Below are 20,279 nucleotides of genomic sequence, written 5' to 3'. Positions count from 1 at the left end.
TCTCTCAATCCGGGCATTTGCTTGAAATATTAACTTCAACTCCTGGAACATCTCATATGCTCCATGACGTTCAAAACGTCGTTGAAGTCCCGGTTCTAAGCCGTAAAGCATGGCACACTGAATTATCGAGTAGTCATCAGCTTTCGTCTGCCAGACGTTCACAACATCTGGTGTTGCTCCAGCAGTAGGCCTGGCACCCAGCGGTGTTTCCAGGACGTAATTCTTCTGTGCAGCAATGAGGATAATCCTCAAGTTATGGACCCAGTCCGTGTAATTGCTACCATCATCTTTCAACTTTGCTTTCTCAAGGAACGCATTAAAATTCAACAGAACAATAGCATGGGCCATTTATCTACAAACATACATAAACAAGCAAGATACTATCAGGTACTAAGTTCATGATAAATTTAGGTTCAATTAATCATATTACTTAAAGAACTCCCACTTAGATAGATATCCCTCTAATCCTCTAAGTGATTACGTGATCCAAATCAACTAAACCATGTCCGATCATCACGTGAGATGGAGTAGTTTCATTGGTGAACATCACTATGTTGATCATACCTACTATATGATTCACGCTCGACCTTTCGGTCTCCGTGTTCCGAGGCCATATCTGTATATGCTTGGCTCGTCAAGTATAACCTGAGTATTCCGCGTGTGCAACTGTTTTGCACCCGTTGTATTTGAACGTAGAGCCTATCACACCCGATCATCACGTGGTGTCTCAGCACGAAGAACTTTCGCAACGGTGCATACTCAGGGAGAACACTTCTTGATAATTTAGTGAGAGATCATCTTATAATGCTACCGTCAATCAAAGCAAGATAAGATGCATAAAAGATAAACATCACATGCAATCAATATAAGTGATATGATATGGCCATCATCATCTTGTGCTTGTGATCTCCATCTCCGAAGCACCGTCATGATCACCATCGTCACCGGCGCGACACCTTGATCTCCATCGTAGCATCGTTGTCGTCTCGCCAATCTTATGCTTCCACGACTATCGCTACCGCTTAGTGATAAAGTAAAGCATTACAGCGCGATTGCATTGCATACAATAAAGCGACAACCATATGGCTCCTGCCAGTTGCCGATAACTCGGTTACAAAACATGATCATCTCATACAATAAAATTTAGCATCATGTCTTGACCATATCACATCACAACATGCCCTGCAAAAACAAGTTAGACGTCCTCTACTTTGTTGTTGCATGTTTTACGTGGCTGCTACGGGCTTAAGCAAGAACCAATCTTACCTACGCATCAAAACCACAACGATAGTTTGTCAAGTTGGTGCTGTTTTAACCTTCGCAAGGACCGGGCGTAGCCACACTTAGTTCAACTAAAGTTGGAGAAACTGTCACCCGCAAGCCACCTATGTGCAAAGCACGTCGGGAGAACCGGTCTCGCGTAAGCGTACGCGTAATGTCGGTCTGGGCCGCTTCGTCCAACAATATCGCCGAACCAAAGTATGACATGCTGGTAAGCAGTATGACTTATATCGCCCACAACTCACTTGTGTTCTACTCGTGCATATAACATCAACATATAAAACCTAGGCTCGGATGCCACTGATGGGTTTCGTAGTAATTTCAAAAAATTTCCTACGCTCACGCAAGATCATGATGATGCATAGCAACGAGAGGGGAGAGTATGATCTACGTACCCTTGTAGATCAACAACGGAAGCGTTTGGTTGATGTAGTCGTACGTCTCCACGGCCCGACCGATCAAGCACCGAAACTACGGCACCTCCGAGTTCTAGCACACGTTCAGCTCGATTATGATCCCCAGACTCCAATGCAGCAAAGTGTCGGGGACGAGTTCCGTCAGCACGACGGCGTGGTGACGATCTTTATGCTCTACTGCAGCAGGGCTTCGCCTAAACACCGCTACAATATTATCGAGGACTATGGTGGAAGGGGGCACCGCACACGGCTAAGAATATGATCACGTGGATCAACTTGTGTCTCTCTGGGGTGCCCCTGCCTCCGTATATAAAGGCTCAAGGGGGGGAGGCCGGCCGGCCATCATAGGGTGCGCCAGGCGGAGTCCTACTCCCTCCGAGAGTAGGACTTCTCCCCCAATCCTAGTTGGAATAGGATTCGCGAGGTGGAAAAGAGAGAGAGAGAGAAAGGAGGGGGGCGTCGGCCCCCTCTCTCCTTGTCCTATTCGGACTAGGGGGAGGGGCGCGTGGCCCAGCCCTGGCCGCCTCTCCTCTTCTTCCACTAAGGCCCACTAAGGCCAATGTAGCTCCCGGGGGGTTCCGGTAACCTCCCGGTACTCCGGTAAAATCCCGATTTCACCCGGAACACTTCCGATATCCAAACATAGGCTTCCAATATATCAATCTTTATGTCTCGACCATTTCGAGACTCCTCGTCATGTCTGTGATCACATCCGGGACTCCGAACAACCTTCGGTACATCAAAATGCATAAACTCATAATATAACTGTCATCGTAGCCTTAAGCGTGTGGACCCTACGGGTTCGAGAACAATGTAGACATGACCGAGACACGTCTCCGGTCAATAACCAATAGAGGAACCTGGATGCTCATATTGGCTCCTACATATTCTACGAAGATCTTTTATCGGTCAGACCGCATAACAACATACGTTGTTCCCTTTGTCATCGGTATGTTACTTGCCCGAGATTCGATCGTCGGTATCCCATACCTAGTTCAATCTCGTTACCGGCAAGTCTCTTTACTCGTTCTGTAATACATCATCCCGCAACTAACTCATTAGTTGCAATGCTTGCAAGGCTTAAGTGATGTGCATTACCGAGAGGGCCCAGAGATACCTCTCCGACAATCGGAGTGACAAATCCTAATCTTGAAATATGCCAACCCAACATGTACCTTTGGAGACACCTGTAGAGCTCCTTTATAATCACCCAGTTACGTTGTGACGTTTGGTAGCACACAAAGTGTTCCTCTGGCAAACGGGAGTTGCATAATCTCATAGTCATAGGAACATGTATAAGTCATGAAGAAAGCAATAGCAACATACTAAACGATCGGGTGCTAAGCTAGTGGAATGGGTCATGTCAATCAGATCATTCAACTAATGATGTGATCCTGTTAATCAAATGTCAACTCTTTGTCTATGGTTAGGAAACATAACCATCTTTGATTAACAAGCTAGTCTAGTAGAGGCATACTAGTGACACTCTGTTTGTCTATGTATTCACACATGTATTATGTTTCCGGTTAATACAATTCTAGCATGAATAATAAACTTTTATCATGATATAAGGAAATAAATAATAACTTTATTATTTCTTCTAGGGCATATTTCCTTCACTGGTCTGGCAAGATCAATACTGGTGAGGTAACTAAGCGTTTCTTCAACTCCTGGAAACTAGCCTCATAGTCCTCTGTCCATATGAACTTGGTATCCTTCTTCAACAACTCAGTCATAGGCTTTGCAATCTTTGAGAAATTCTCAATAAATCTCCGGTAGTATCATGCGAGTCCAAGAAACCTCCGGATCTCTCCAACTGTTGTTGGGGCTTCCCACTTGGTCACGGTTTCAACTTTAGCGGGATCTACTGCTATACCTTCTCCAGATATAATGTGTCCGAGGAATCCTACTTCCTGCAACCAAAACTCACATTTGCTGAACTTGGCATATAATTGATGTTCTCTAAGCTTTTCAAGTACCAAACGCAAATGCTCCTTATGTTCCTCTTCATTCTTCGAATAAACCAGGATATCATCAATGAACACTACAACAAACTTATCCAAGAACTCCATAAACACTTTGTTCATCCTGTTCATAAAATATGCAGGTGCGTTAGTCAGACCAAATGACATAATGGTATACTCGTACAGCCCATACCTGGTGGTAAAAGCTGTCTTAGGAATATCCTGTTCTCGAATCTTCAACTGGTGGTATCCTGATCGCGGATCGATCTTGGAAAATACCTTAGCTCCTTGCAATCGATCAAACAGATCGTTGATCATAGGTAGTGGGTACTTGTTCTTGATCGTTACTTCATTCAATCCTCGATAATCAACAACCATCCTTAACGATCCATCTTTCTTCTCCACTAGTAGTACTGGCGATCCCCAAGGCGAAGAACTTGGGCGAATATATCCTTTATCCAGTAACTCCTTAATCTGCTTCTTAATTTCCATCAAATCCTTTGCTGGCATCCTATATGGTCTCTTTGATATTGGCCCTATGCCTGGCAATAGCTCAATCAAAAAATCAATGTCTCTATCCGGTGGCATGCCTGGCAACTCCTCTGGAAATACATCGGGAAAATCCCTTACCACTGGTACTTCCTCCTGCACAACTCCTATTAGGCAATTTACTTGAGTCCTCTTTGGCACATGCCGGGATACATACTTGATCCTTCTCCCTTCTGGGGTGGTAAGCAAAATTGACTTACTAGCACATTCTATATTCCCTTCATACTTTGATAACCAATCCATGCCTAATATCACATCCAATCCTTGAGATTCCAATACTATTAGGTCTGAGGGAAAAACATAGTTACCAATCCTTAATGGTAACCGATCACACCATAGACTAGCCACATACTCTGCTGCGGGCGAGGTTACTAACATGGGTGACCTAAGGGCTTGGGTTGGTAGGTTATACTAATCCACAAATCCCCTTGAGATGTATGAATGTGATGCGCCAGTATAAAAAAGAAGTGCAGTAAATGACTTAACCAAAAACTTACCTATTACTGCATCGGGCTGAGCTTCAACCTCCTCCACGCTAACGTGGTTCACCTGTCCCCTGTTAAAAGGGTTTGGCTTCTTCCCAGAACTTCCATTGCCATTTTGGCCTTCAGGACATTCATTGGCATAATGTCCGGTCTTCGAACACTTAAAGCAAGTGACTTGGCTCAAGTCCTTCTTGGCTGGGGTTGAGGGGTTGGTGCGGTTCTGGCCGTTGCTTCCTCCATTGCCATTACCATTCTTGGTGCCATTGTGGTTGTGCGAGCTACCTCCTCCATGGGTATGCTGAAAATGTCCTCCCGGTCTAGGGGTAAAACGTGGCTTTTGCTGAGCTCCTGAATTGTACTTTCCTTGTCCATACTTCCTCTTGCGATTTTCAATTTGCTACTGCTTCCCTTCAATCATAAGAGCACGATCTACCAACTCCTGTTAGTTGTTGAAGGTTTCTACCATCAACTGCATGCTCAACTCATCATTCAGTCCTTCCAGAAACTTATCCTGCTTAGCTGCATCCGTAGCGACGTCATCTGGGGCATAACATGCTAACTTACTAAATTCCTCCACATACTGGCCAACTGTCCGTCCTCCTTGGCGCAAGTTGCGAAACTCACGCTTCTTCATGGCCATAGCTCCTGCTGAAACATGCGCAGTACGAAAAGCCTGCTGAAACTGGTCCCATGTGACAGTGTCGACTGGGAAAGTGGCGGTGAAATTCTCCCACCATGATGCTGCGGGTCCTTCTAACCGATGTGCGGCAAACTTCACCTTCTCCGCGTCTGTGCATCCTGCTGTGGTCAACTCCCTAGCTGTCTTGCGAAGCCAATCATCTGCTACTATCGGCTCAGTGCTACTAGAAAACACCGGCAGATTCAGCCTAAGAAAACGGGCTAAGTGGTCAACATGTGGTGGTGGTGGTGGTGGGTTGTTGTTGTTGTTCCCCTGATTCTGATTCTGAACTAGCAACTGCATCAATGTGTTCTGCTGCTGGATCAACTAGGTGAGCTCCGGTGGAAAGGCAAATTCGGGGTCACGTCTCGGAGGCATCTGAGGGTTTAGAAAAGATGAGATATAAGAATAGAGGGGTCTAAAGATAAAACACTACCCATATGCACATGAGGCAAAACAAACAATTCACTTCAATCAATCAAACAAGGGCATACAATCGATCTAACTATCACAAAGGTGCTCGGACTACTATATTTACATGGTGGACTACTACTACTGATGAGGTGGTCTACTAGAAATATTCTATGATCGTTGACTCCATAATATCTGCTCCAGCTTCATCAACATAGTCATCATCGCTACTATCTGCTTCCAAGTCGATGCCGTCGATGATGATGTAGTCTTCCGGGCTAATCTCCTGGGGTTCTTCGTCTTCATCTACTAGCGTAGGGCCTCCCATAAATATTCCAACCTTCTTGATTAGGTCGTCATTCTTCTCCACCAATACTTCAATTTCCTCTTCATAATCTTCACGTGTAGCCTTGAGTTCTTCCTCCAATTCCTTGATTCTAGTCTTAGCCTTCTTCAGATCTATCATGTCGGTGGACATCTGGTTCTCCTGTCGTCGAATGTGCTGGTTTAGCTCTTGGATAAAAGCTGCAATTGATCTATCCTTCCTGGTGCTGATCATCTCCCAGTGTTCATCTCGGCGCCCACAAATCTGGTAGATAGTATCCTTGAGATCCTTGCGGTAGACTTCTCCAATGCGTCCCATGGCAATGTGAGCTACCATGCTCTTTCCTAGACTCCAAGTTGGTGCATCAAAAGAAACTCTATGGGCTCAGCGACTAGCATGAACGTCCTTCCTGGAACTTGAACTTGAATCATCCAGCGCTCTTCTTCAGGTAAAGTGGTGTTGTAGGTTCCTGTGAAGCTTGGTACTCCTATGTTCAGGTATCTAGTGACTTCCTTCAAGTGCCGTCCAAAGGGTGTATCTTCATCTGGTTGCGTGAACTTGTTCCTTGCATCCGCCATCCTAAAGAGTAGAAAAGATGAGACGTCAGAAGAGAAGAGAGTGAATAGTGATCTAGGTCTTGTGCTTAGTGGTCGTGTCCTACAGTCAGCGTGTGCTCTGATACCATCTCTGTAGCGACCAGACCTCAAATGGTCTGATCTCTGTGCTCCGGTGTCATCCCTGGATCAGTAATGCTGACACCACACAGTACTCGGAGGATTTATAGCAGAGCAGCAATCACACACTTATTACATCGAGTGTCTCAATCGAGAACTTATTACAATAAATATGGCTTAAGGCCATCTAATAACGATAACATCGGAAGGCTTGGAAGATAAGTGAGTCCATCAACTCCAATAGCATCACTGAGTATAGAACCACGACCTAAAAACTCCTTAATCGTTGTCTGAAAAGTCTGCAACATTAACGTTGCAACCCGAAAATGGGTCAGCACATGGAATATGCTGGCAAGGTAACACATAAAGAGTAATGGAATGAAACAGCTATACTATATGCATATTTGGCTGGTGGAAAGCTCTATGGTTACAGTTTTGCATAAAGCCAATTTTCCCCTACTTCAAAGGAATAAAATTTAATTACTATCATGGTGGTTGTTAAACATTGAGAACGGTTGACAGCATTCTCAATCCCAATTAAGCATCATCATTAAACATAACCCAACAAAATTAATTTAGAGTAACATGTTGAGATTCACATGAAAATCCAGGTACTAGATACTCAAGATGTCCATAACCGGGGACACGGCTAACCATGATTAGTTTATTACACTCTGTAGAGGTTTGCGCACTTTTCCCCACAAGACTCGATCACCTCCGTTTGGTTTCTCGCACTACATGGTGTTTGAGAAGACGGATGACCGAGACATAGTCTTTTAGAAGCGCTAGCACCTTACAATCAGGTAGACCGTACCACCTATATCCCCTACATCTGCTAGTCTACCACTGTAAGAGTTCGCACAACTTAGTCAACTATGCTAGAGCCCATAATAGCTTGTGGCTGCACACGGAAGTTTCTAGTATGAATAGCCTCATGATCCCTTTGAGCCTGGGTGGTGGTCCAAAAGAAAACAGGCAAGTCCTGGAATACCCAGGTGCCTCAATCCACCCAGATGTGTGTTTAAGTTGCCACCTTAGATAAACCATTAATTAACAATCTCACATATGTCATGGATATCACTCACCCAATCCACGTCTACTAGCATAGCATGGCATAATAAGCAAACGTAGAAGTAACTCCCAAAGGTTTGATAATAACAGGTAATAGCTACTACCTCATCTACTTCCCATCCCACAATTTAATTAGATCCTAATCATGCAATGTGTGAGGATTGATCTAATGCAATAAAACTGGGTAGTAGAAAAGGTATGATCAAAGTGTTACTTGCTTTGCTAATGATCCGCGAAACCTAACGATTCGAAGTAACAGGCATACAATAAGTACTCATCTAATGCACAAGTAAAACTCAAATAAGAGATCTAACCAGAAGGTTCAACTTAAGAACTCTGGATCTAGGGCAAAAAGAATCAAATCGAACGAAGCAACAAAAGTCAAATGGCGAAAGAAAACAACTTCGTTCTAGTAATCTGGATCTAGGGCAAATTTTACAGTAGCAAAATCTTGTTTAAGTTGGTTAAACGGATAGAGGGTTTCGAGACGAAACTCTAGGCGCTTGAATCGCCTGATTCCGATAAACGAGCGAAAAATTATACTAAAACGAAAATCGGATCAGGAATCGCGATCAGAAAAATCACGGATTTAATCCGAGAAAAAGAAAAACGACGAACGCCGATTTTTTTATTATTCCGCTCGGCAGAAAAATAAAAATAAATACTAAACAGACTCCAAAAATTCCAAAGTAAATTTTCACGGGCTTCTAAAATCAAGCCGCACAAGGTGAACATTTATTTGGGACCCAAATGCAATTTTGAAAAACACACTTTTTTCCTAAATTCAAATAAAACACCGGAAAACTCCGAAATAAAATATTATTTGATTTTATTATTAAATCCTCAATATTTCTTTATTTTGGGAAAGTCATTTTATTCCCTCTCTCATATTTTTGTAATAGAAATAATTGATGATAAAATAAATAAAATCAAATGATCCTATTCTCAAAATTTGAGAAAACTCAAATATGAAAATAACGAAATCCCCGACTCTCTCCGTGGGTCATTGAGTTGCGTTCTAGGATCAACCAAAATGCAAAATAAAATATGATATGCATGATGCTCTAATGTATAACAATCCAAATTGAAAATTTGGGATGTTATAGGGTGCACCCCCCCTAGGGCGCGCCCCCTGCCTCGTGGGCCCCTCATTGCTCCTCCGGCGTACTTCTTCCTCCTATATATACACACGTACCCCTAAACAATCGGAACAGGAGCCAAAAACCTAATTCCACCGCCGCAACTTTCTGTATCCATGAGATCCCATCTTGGGGCCTGTTCCGGAGCTCCGCCGGAAGAGGGCCGTCATCACGGAGGGCTTCTACATCATCATAGCCTCTCCGATGAAGTGTGAGTAGTTTACCTCAGACCTTCGAGTCCATAGTTAGTAGCTAGATGGCTTCTTCTTTCTCTTTGAATCTCAATACAAAGTTCTCCCCCTCTCTTGTGGAGATCTATTCGATGTAATCTTCTTTTTGCGGTGTGTTTGTTGAGACCGATGAATTGTGGGTTTATGATCAAGTCTATCTATAAATAATATTTTAATCTTCTCTGAATTCTTTTATGTATGATTGGTTATCTTTGCAAGTCTCTTCGAATTATCCGTTTGGTTTGGCCAACTAGATTGGTAGTTCTTGCCATGGGAGAAGTGCTTGGCTTTGGGTTCGATCTTGCGGTGTCCTTACCCAGTGACAGAAGGGGCAGCAAGGCACGTATTGTATCGTTGCCATCGAGGATAACAAGATGGGGTTTATTTCATATTGCATGAATTTGTCTCTCTACATCATGTCATCATGCTTATGGCGTTACTCTGTTTTTAACTTAATACTCTAGATGCATGTTGGATAGCGGTCGATGAGTGAAGTAATAGTAGTAGATGCAGAATCGTTTCGATCTACTTCACGGACATGATGCCTATATACATGATCATGCCTAGATATTCTCATAATTATGCACAATTCTATCAATTGCTCAACAGTAATTTGTTCACCCACCGTAGAATACTTATGCTCTTGAGAGAAGCCACTAGTGAAACCTATGGCCCCCGGGTCTATTCTCATCATATCAATCCCCATCACTTTTATATTGTTTTTCTATTTACTTTGCCTTTACTTTTTACCTTGCATCTTTATATCAAAAATACCAAAAATATTCTATCTATCAGATCTCACTCTCGTAAGTGACCGTGAAGGGCTTGACAACCCCTAATCGCGTTGGTTGTGAGTAGCTATCGCTTTGAGCAGGTACGAGGGACTTGAGCGTGGCCTCGTACTAGATTGATACCTTGGTTCTCAAAACTGAGGGAAATACTTACGCTACTCTGCTGCATCATCCCTTCCTCTTCGGGGAAAACCAACACAAGCTCAAGACGTAGCACGGATGCTTGCAATAGAGGTTAATCATAAGTGGGATGCTTGTTCAAGTAAGAACAACACCCAAGCACCGGTCCACCCACATGTCAAATTATCAAAGTACCGAACGTGAATCATATGAACGTGATGAAAACTAGCTTGATGATATTCCCATGTGTCCTCGGGAGCGCTTTTCCTTATATAAGAGTTTGTCCAGGCTTGACCTTTGCTACAAAAAGGATTGGGCCACCAAGCTGCACTTTATTTACTTTTGTTACTTGTTGCTCGTTACAAATTATCTCATCACAAAACTATCTGTTACCACTTATTTCAGTACTTGCAGAGAATACCTTGCCAAAAACCGCTTATCATTTCCTTCTACTACTCGTTGGGTTCGACACTCTTACTTATCGAAAGGACTACGATAGATACCCTATACTTGTGGGTCATCAGCGGCCGATTCCGATCTAAGCACCGAACAACGGTGCCTCCGCGTTCAACACACGTGCAGCCCGATGACGTCTCCCGCGCCTTGATCCAGCAAGGAGAGAGGGAGAGGTTGGGGAAGACTCCATCCAGCAGCAGTACGACGGCATGGTGGTGGTGGAGGAGCGTGGCACTCCAGCAGGGCTTCTCAAAGCACTACGAGAGACGAATAGGGAGAGGGGTAGGGCTGCGCCAAGAGAGAGGGAGACTCGTGTCTCTGGCAGCCCCAAAACTCCCACTATATATAGGGGAAGGGGAGGGGGCGCCGGCCCCCTAGATCCATCTAGAGGGGGGCGGCCCCCGGGGCAGCGGCCCCCTTAGGGTTTCCAACTAGGGGGCCGCCCGCCCCCGGGGGGGCAGCGGCCCCCTAGGGTTTCCAACCCTAGGCGCCTTGGGCCCTTGGGGGCACACCAGCCCACTAAGGGGCTGGTTCCCACCCAACTACAGCCCATTAGGTCCTTCGGGGCAGGTGGACCCTCCTGGTGGACCCCCAGAACCCCTTCGGTGGTCCCGGTACAATACCGATAAACCCCAAAACCTTTCCGGTGACAGAAACTGGACTTCCCATATATAAATCTTTACCTCCGGACCATTCCGGAACTCCTCGTGATGTCCGGGATCTCATCCGGGACTCCGAACAACATTCGGTAACCACGTACATCTATTCCCTATAACCCTAGCGTCATCGAACCTTAAGTGTGTAGACCCTACGGGTTCGGGAGCTATGCAGACATGACCGAGACATCTCTCCGGCCAATAACCAACAGCGGGATCTAAATACCATGTTGGCTCCCACATGTTCCATGATGATCTCATCGGATGAACCACGATGTCAAGGATTCAATCAATCCCGTATACGATTCTCTTTGTCTACCTGTATAACACTTGCCCGAGATTCGATCGTCGGTATACCGATACCTTGTTCAATCTCATTACGGCAAGTCTCTTTACTCGTTCCGTAACACATCATCCCATGACCAACCCCTTAGTCACATTGAGCTCATTACGATGATGTCTTACCGAGTGGGCCCAGAGATACCTCTCCGTCATACGGAGTGACAAATCCCAGTCTCGATTCATGCCAACCCAACAGATACTTTAGGAGATACCCGTAGTGCACCTTTATAGCCACCCAGTTACATTGTGACGTTTGGCACACCCAAAGCATCCTACGGTATTCGGGAGTTGCACAATCTCATGGTCTAAGGAAAAGATACTTGACATTAGAAAAGCTTTAGCATACGAACTACATGATCTTGTGCTAGGCTTAGGATTGGGTCTTGTCCATCACATCATTCTCCTAATGATGTGATCCCGTTATCAATGACATCCAATGTCCATGGTCAGGAAACTGTAACCATCTATTGATCAACGAGCTAGTCAACTAGAGGCTCACTAGGGACACGTTGTGGTCTATGTATTCACACATGTATTATGATTTCCGGATAACAAAATTATAGCATGAACAATAGACAATTATCATGAACAAGGAAATATAATAATAACCATTTTATTATTGCCTCTAGAGCATATTGCCAACATAACTGTGGAGGGGGGCATCGCACACGACTAAGAGAAGACTTGGTGTGCCTTTGGGGTGCCCCCTCCCACGTATATAAAGGGGGGAGGAGAGGTGGCCGGCCCTAGGGGGCGCACCATGGGGGGATTCCTACTTGGACTCCCGGTCCAAGTTGGATTCGGTCGCCCCCCCTTTCCTATTCCAAGTAGGAGAAGAAGGGAAGGAGTAAGAGGAGAGAAGGAAGGAGGGGGGGCGCCGCCCCCACCCCTTGTCCAATTCAGACTGGGCAAGGGGGGCGCGCGCCACCTCCTGGCCGGCCCTCTCTCTTCTCCACTAAGGCCCATGGTGGCCCATTAACCTCCGGGGGGTCCGGTAACCCCCGGTACTCCGAAACTTATCCGAGACGAACCGAACCATTCCGGTGTCCGAATGTAGCCTTCCAATATATGAATCTTTATGTCTCGACCATTTCGAGAATCCTCGTCATGTCCGTGATCTCATCCAGGACTCCGAACAAACTTCGGTTCATCAAAACACGAAATCATAATACAAATCGTCATTGAACGTTAAGCGTGCGGACCCTACGGGTTCGAGAAGTATGCAGACATGACCGAGACTTATCTCTGGTCAATAACCAATAGCGGAACCTGGATGCTCATATTGGCTCCTACATATTCTACGAAGATCTTTATCGGTCAAACCGCATAACAACATACGTTGTTCCCTTTGTCATCGGTATGTTACTTGCCCGAGATTCGATCATCGGTATCCTCATACCTAGTTCAATCTCGTTACCGGCAAGTCTTTGTACTCGTTCCGTAATGCATCATCCCGTGACTAACTCAGAGAGAGAGAGAGAGTCACGAGATGATAAGCCAATGAATAGAGTGAGAGAGAGAACACATAGCTACTAGTACAAATCCCTCAACCTCGATGATGGACTGCTCCAGGATAATCATGGGAGCATGCATCACAAGGTGAAGGAGAGGTTGTTGAGATCAATTCCCCCTCCGGAAGGGTCGTAGAACAAGGCTAGATTGCCTTCCTTCCCAACAGAGAGGTGCTACGGTGAAAAAGGTATGACTCCTGGATATTTAGGGTTTTTGGAGCAAACGGAAAATATATGCGTCGAGAAGTGGCGGAGAGGAGGTCTATGGGCCCAATGCGGCCACCCCCAGCCGCGTGGTCTGCCCGCATGCAAAACTGGTGCCCCCTGGCCCCTTTTTGGATTTGGATCTCTTTTGGTGCAAAACTTTTTCCAAAAAATCGGGATTTTTGGAGCTCTGTAAAAATTATTTATCTAAATGTAAAAATATAGTAGAAAATAGCACTGGCCCGCGCACTAGATCAATATGTTAGTTGAATAAAATAGTATAAAATTGTGTCAAAACCATATATGAGTATCTCATGAATACTTCAAAAAATATAGATACTTTGGAGACGTATCACTAAGCCAATGAATGTATTAGATGTGTATACCTGTTATGTGAATCAAATTGTATTGGCAAAGGATATCATAAGAGATGTGAATGTATGTGTATGTGATGACATATGAAAAATGCAAAGTTTATATGTGCTTCTTGTGTATTGCCTATGTAATTGGTGTGGTGATGTGCAGTACTTGTGATACCGGCCTCCAGGCACTGGACAATCACTAATATCCCTTTTCTCATGCCATGTGGATATTTATCACAGATGGGTCAGCCGGTCGATGGTGTAACTAGTCATTAATTAACTGGCAAAACAACCCATCTCTGAAGAAGGATTCATCACTAGCCTTGAGGTAATGATGGGACATTGGCGTGCGAGTGATGATATGAATTGTTCGGTCAATGCTATACATATTTGTAGTAGCGTGTCGATGAAAGATTCGTGATTTGGTAAAGTTCTGAGCTTTTCCACTTTGTTCTTATTACTACTGGATGTTTGAGATTATGATGGCTCATGAATTTGTGATTTTTTCGAGTGATTCTTTTTTGGTTTTCGCCGGATCTTTGCCACTTCTCAGTTATTTTTAGTGCTAATCCTTCAAAGGAGAAGAAAATATGTGTTCCATTGCTTTGCAGGAAATATCATTTATGGAAGGAAACCAAGGAGGGTTACTACAAATCAAGCCAAATGGAGCAACTTTCATGTGGAGAGCGAACTCACCAGGCGCACCAGTGCAAAAGACGGCCTTTCATGCGAGTGCCACCACTCGCATGGGTAGTCGTATGAGGTGCCAATAGCTCCACCATGTCTATACAAGACACTTTTGTGAAGGGACAAAAGGGAGGAGAGAACCCTAGCTGCCGCCACCGCATCCAGAACAGAGAAGGAGGTGATCCGAAGAACCATTAGAGATCTTCCTAGTTTTGGTCCTTTGATCTCCATCATCATCTCACCCCTCGCTATTGTAAGAGAAATTCAAAGTTTCCAGAAAAAGTTGTAACTATATTCATACTCATCTGGAGATCAAGAGTATTTGAATTATCCATTTACTGTAGATCTTCACGGTATTCTCGATATGGTTTTCATGGGTTTAATCTTTGGTATGATTGGTCTCTCTATTATGATACGTGAGTAATTCCCCTTAGGTGTGGGATATATAGGTGAGTGGTAAGATTTATTTGTGATCGATATCTATGTCATCATTTGTATTTATAGTCTTATGATCTGTCTAGTAAGTTGTTATACTACGGTGAACTCTATGTGTGTTGTCTGATTTAAGGGCCCAGGCAACGTGATCTCAAGAACTACACATGTAACACATATTGTTTAGGGAATCTACGACCTCTGACGTGACATGTGGATACATCTATGAGGACCGAAGACAATATGAGATAACGGTGATCCATATAAAATTTAATGCTTGGTTTCGATCCGAGGACCTTAATTGCGGAGACAACCATGCTATGGCAACGAGGAAGTGGGACCATAAAATGGAATGTAATCCCGCAAGGAGTTCCTTTACCTTAGGGTGATCCGCCTATAGAACAAACACATCAAATGCTATGAATATGATACAAGGTATCTGGTATTACCGTCACACTGGAACACTTGATAGTTGATATATGCCAGGAGCCAAATTCTCTCCGCCCCTAATCTCTCCATTGCAGAAATCAACCCTACTTTCATGTTTATTTATGTTATTTACTTTCAAGAGTGTCTATCATGTTACTATAAGCCTTTTATCTTTGTCACTCTGGCTTACCCGTCCACTAGGACAGTAACAATATTTGCAGAACATATTCAAAAAACAATATTTGCAGAATCACAGGTAGTTACTTCATATAAGAATTCTGACACCTTGTGTGTGCAAAAGCGCTAATATAAATACTCTCCTATGCTCTTTGTTGGGACGATAACTAATTGGGACACTTCCATGAAAGTGCTACATAACCCTGTGTGTCTTGCAGGATATCATATTACTAGGCGATAGGAGTCTTTGGTGAGGAATCAACTTGCGATTTACTCAAAAAAGTTGGTGAAGGTCTGGAGATCCCCTCAAGGTCTAACGCTAGTGGTTGGGAATCACCATCATGGTATTATCTCAAGGCCCTTGGTGGTGTTGGTGTACCTTGGTGGTAATGCCCACCCTTCAAAAAGTGATTAGTTTTCGTCCAAGGAAATGAACATTCAGATACATCCTCGTCTCTGATGTCTTTCTTATCCCTAACCCTAGCTCATTACTTGTGGTTTACTTTGGTCACTTGACCTTGCAAGCACCTTTTTGTTGTTTATCTCACCAAGCAAATCTTTAGGCATGTATTCATATTCCATAGAGGCTAAACTTGCTACCAATGAAAGTAAATTTTGTAGTTGTCCGCATTAACCCTCCCCTTCTAGGTCCATCTTGATCCTTTCAGCTTCGCCATCCATGAAGGTCCGCCCTCTGATTGCTCTGGCTCCCACCAAGTGTACAAGGAAGCCGACGTTGGCGGGCAAGGCCCTCCACGAGGCAACGAAGAAGAAGAGGAAAATTCATCCTCCAATGCCTTCTTCACGTCTGGTGGCTCCAACACCTTATCCTCCATCTTTGACCACCCCACACCTTCTCCGCCCTATTGCTACCATAGCCATTAGCGAGGATCCTGCCCACCAACTATCTGTCGCAAGGTCCAAAGGGTAAAAACCATTTTTCATTTTGTCCATGTATTTTAGTGACGCAGTGTGATGATGATCATGTGACGTGTTTGTTCTTGATGATTGTATTGTGAACAAATATGATATTGCAAGTTTCGTGTTTAAATTGGATGAATCGCACATACTTGGTCTCAATGACACATCAATGTCTATGGTCGGTTATCGTGGGAGGGATGAAGACCGTCAGAGGGATGATGATGATGTAGAAGTGGAGCAGGTTGAGGATCCCATGGGACACAAACCAAGCACGAAGAAGACAAGGTCAATGAACTATGATATGCAAGAAGGTATTGCTATTGTGCCTTTCTTTGATGAATGTCTCTCTTGATGCCTATGTTGGTACTGATCAAACGAAGGAGAAGTTTTGCCAAGGATGAAAGATTACTACTCAAGCAATGTGACCATTTATTCCAACCATACTCAAGGTTCTCTTGCCCACCATGGAGTGTGGTCTAAGATCAATGCAACAGATGGTTTGGTTGTGTTGATGAAGCCAACATTGCACCGCTGAATAGGGTGTCAATCTATGAGTACATGCCTATCATCCAACACATATACAAACAAAGCAACAAGAAGCGCGACAACAGAGGAGATCATATTGCACCATTGCTATAAGGAGCTAGTTGGCACTGAGAAGTGGGCATGGGTAAATTTTGATTGACACCCTAGGACAAGAATTAGCATGCCGGTTGATGTCGGTGATGAGGAGTGTAAAAATCCTCACTCTAGGACGGATGTGCAAAATATTACAAAAGAGAGGAGTATGAATGGAGGTGTCGGGTGCGTACAAAGAGGGGCATTGTGTTTAACGAGACCAGAAAAGCATTAGCGGCTGAACGAAGAAGAGAAGATGGTGAGATGAATGTGCTCAAGTTCATGGAGGATGAAAGTTGAGAGAAAATGTGACAACCAAAGCAATGACGGTGCACTCGGAGGATTGTAAGATTGCACACGAGGAGGAGAGGCTCACAAAAGAGAAGAAGGCTGAAGAGCGTGCTATCTTCATGGATCCGAGAACGATGGATGGCATGGTGAGGCAATATTGAAAACTCACTCATGGTGCGATTGTAGCCAAATCGATGTTCAGTTTGTGGTGGTCATGGTGCCAGTCAAGGTGTCGGCCGTGGTGATGGTGAGCATTGAAGTGCTTGATTTGGTGTAGTATGAACTTTATAGGGGTTGGTCCACCACATAAGACTTGCTATGTGTGGTTTTCTCTTGAATACAAGTTGATCGATTTGATGGCTTTTGGATGAAGTATATGTATGTTTTAATTTGAATTGGATATATATGTTTGTAGTTGAATTATTGCATATGATGCATTTGAATCTTCAAATTATTGATGAAGTGTCGTGCATTTGTTTCAAATATATGTGGTCAGAGATGAAAGAAATAAAAAAAATTAGGACGTTAAATTTAGGGGTATGGTTAGCTCCGGTAACTTTTTAACCCGTAGTATTTGCGAGTTAGTTATTTTATTTCATTTTGAGGGGGAGGAGTTAATAAGGTTTGAAAATGTTTAGAGAGTTGTATGACAGGGTTGGCGAGAGATGCCCTTAGATGCGCGAAAACACGCAATTCAGATGCCTCTTTTCTCTTGTGCAGTGATCCACACTTAAGAAACAATTAAAGTACGTTGATGCTGATATGAGTATATACTGGCTAGTAGTAGTAGTATATTATTATGTGAAGTACAAGTGATACGGTGGTCCTTTCATCTGAAGAAAAGGGCGGGGCCGGAGGCGGGGCACGAGCACGGGTCGACGGCCGTGCCAACTTGCATGCGGCATGCCCCCATGTAGCATTTAACTATTATTATACCGCTGCTAATGATCCCTAATAATAATAATCGTAAAGAGGAGAGCGATCACGACGATGGAAAGCAACGGGATAGGGCAAGAGGGGCGATCGATAGAGAAAGAAATGGGCATCCAGGGCAACTACAGCACAGCACAGTGGGGATAACCTCATCGCAACCAACTTGCTTTTATTACTTGCCTCTCTCCCTATTCTATGTCCGGCACTCGTACCATTAATTAAAAGAAAAAAAATCTCGAGTTAATCCGATCCGAGCAACCCGGCCGGCCGGCGTAGGAGTTAGATGAGACATAGTTATTTCTCACTTACTCCGTAGATGAGAGCAAGACACACCCAGTATTGCGCTATGCATCCGTCTAGCTAGTAAGCAATGATATTACCCCAGCCAGCATGGTGAAATAATGGAATTTAGTAATCATTAACCATCGTGTTCGTGTGGGTGTGGATTAGTCCGCTTTATTAGCAAGTGTAATAATGGAGAACAGATCAAACAAGCAAGAGGCCGGCTGGTCTCTTCGTGCAAGTTGGCCAATTTGCTCCAAAATTAAAAGGAAACCAATTAATTGAACAGATCAAAGGACAACCTCCTCCATGCAAGTTGGCCAATTTGCTCCGGAATTTAAACCCTTAGAGTACAAATCAATCAATTAACAAAACAAAGAGCAGACGCAAGTATACATTTGGAAAACACAAGTGGGAGATACATACGTGCAACCTGTGCAAGTTGCTCACGTTCTAAAAAAAGAACAAGTTGCTTGTGCCTCACTGGGTCTATTATATATACGCCTCTACCCCCGTCGGCCTCCTCCCCAACCCCTACCTTCGAAAGATATTCCACCGGCCGGCAGCACACGGCAAGAAAAGGACGGCGAGCGCCAGGGAGATCACCGAGACTCGACGCACCATGCCGTGCATCCCGGCGTCCAGCCCCAGCATCCAGCACCACAACCACCACCACAGAGTCCTAGCAGGCGTCGGCATGGGGTGCGGCGCGGAGGCGGTCGTGGCCGCGGCCGGGACGGCAGGGATGAGGTGCAGGGAGCACGACTGCGAGGTCCCGGCGGAGGTGGCGCGGCACCACGAGCACGCGGAGCCGGGGTCCGGCCAGTGCTGCTCCGCGGTGGTGCAGCACGTGGCGGCGCCCGCGGCGGCGGTGTGGTCCGTGGTGCGCCGGTTCGACCAGCCGCAGGCGTACAAGCGGTTCGTCCGCAGCTGCGCCCTGGTGGCCGGTGACGGCGGCGTGGGCACGCTCCGCGAGGTGCACGTCGTGTCGGGCCTCCCCGCGGCGTCCAGCCGCGAGCGGCTCGAGATCCTGGACGACGAGAGCCACGTGCTCAGCTTCCGCGTCGTCGGCGGGGAGCACCGGCTCAAGAACTACCTCTCCGTCACCACCGTGCACCCATCCCCGGCCGCGCCGTCCAGCGCCACCGTCGTCGTGGAGTCGTACGTCGTGGACGTGCCCGCGGGCAACACGACCGAGGACACCCGCGTGTTCATCGACACCATCGTCAAGTGCAACCTCCAGTCGCTGGCCAAGACCGCCGAGAAGGTCGCCGCCGTGTCGTGAGGCCTCCACCCCCTCCCTGGATGCGATCGATCCTTTTTTTCCCGGGCTGGATGGATGTGTGTTTCTTCGGCGCGTGAGCATTTTTTCTCCCCACTTGGTCCTCCTCGTCACATTTGACCATCTTGTTTCCTCTTCTTCTTTTTTCGCTCGTTGTTGTGAGATGCATGCCCCTCTCCTCCCTTGTCCAAAGATTCAAGAATGACAAGTATCATTGATAGACTTCAAATTCACTGCATGTTTGAGTTGCTCTCTGTATATATGTGGTATAGATCTGTTCTCGTGTACACGCAAAGTATATTCATCGACATCGGATGTTCATTCGTTTGTCAAGTTTACTCGATCCCTAGTGTTGTTGAGCATAGCTAATCAAGAACAATACTACAATGTTATATATCATGGTGGATCGAGCTTGTTAAACTGCACGTGCATCGGTAGCCAGCACAAGAAATAATGATGAATTTTCGATCCATGGTATGGTATGTGTGTCTCCTAGCTGGTTGTCAGATGACCAATTTATTGCATCACATACATATATACTTATATAGAAATCTTAATCTA

The 20,279-nt window shown here is 45.0% G+C and overlaps 1 protein-coding gene across 1 annotated transcript; it reads left to right on the top strand.

Moving 5' to 3' along the window:
* The first annotated feature begins 18,952 nt into the window (after positions 1–18,952).
* Positions 18,953–20,064, top strand: LOC123085614 (abscisic acid receptor PYL4). The gene has a single exon (XM_044507276.1). The coding sequence runs from the start codon at positions 19,059–19,061 to the stop codon at positions 19,719–19,721; it is 663 nt and encodes a 220-aa protein (XP_044363211.1). The 5' UTR covers positions 18,953–19,058; the 3' UTR covers positions 19,722–20,064.
* Positions 20,065–20,279: the final 215 nt, after the last annotated feature.

This window comes from Triticum aestivum, chromosome 4A (genome assembly GCF_018294505.1).
Source record: "Triticum aestivum cultivar Chinese Spring chromosome 4A, IWGSC CS RefSeq v2.1, whole genome shotgun sequence".
In the NCBI taxonomy this organism is placed as follows: domain Eukaryota; kingdom Viridiplantae; phylum Streptophyta; class Magnoliopsida; order Poales; family Poaceae; genus Triticum; species Triticum aestivum.
This window is presented reverse-complemented; position numbering and strand designations above follow the sequence as displayed.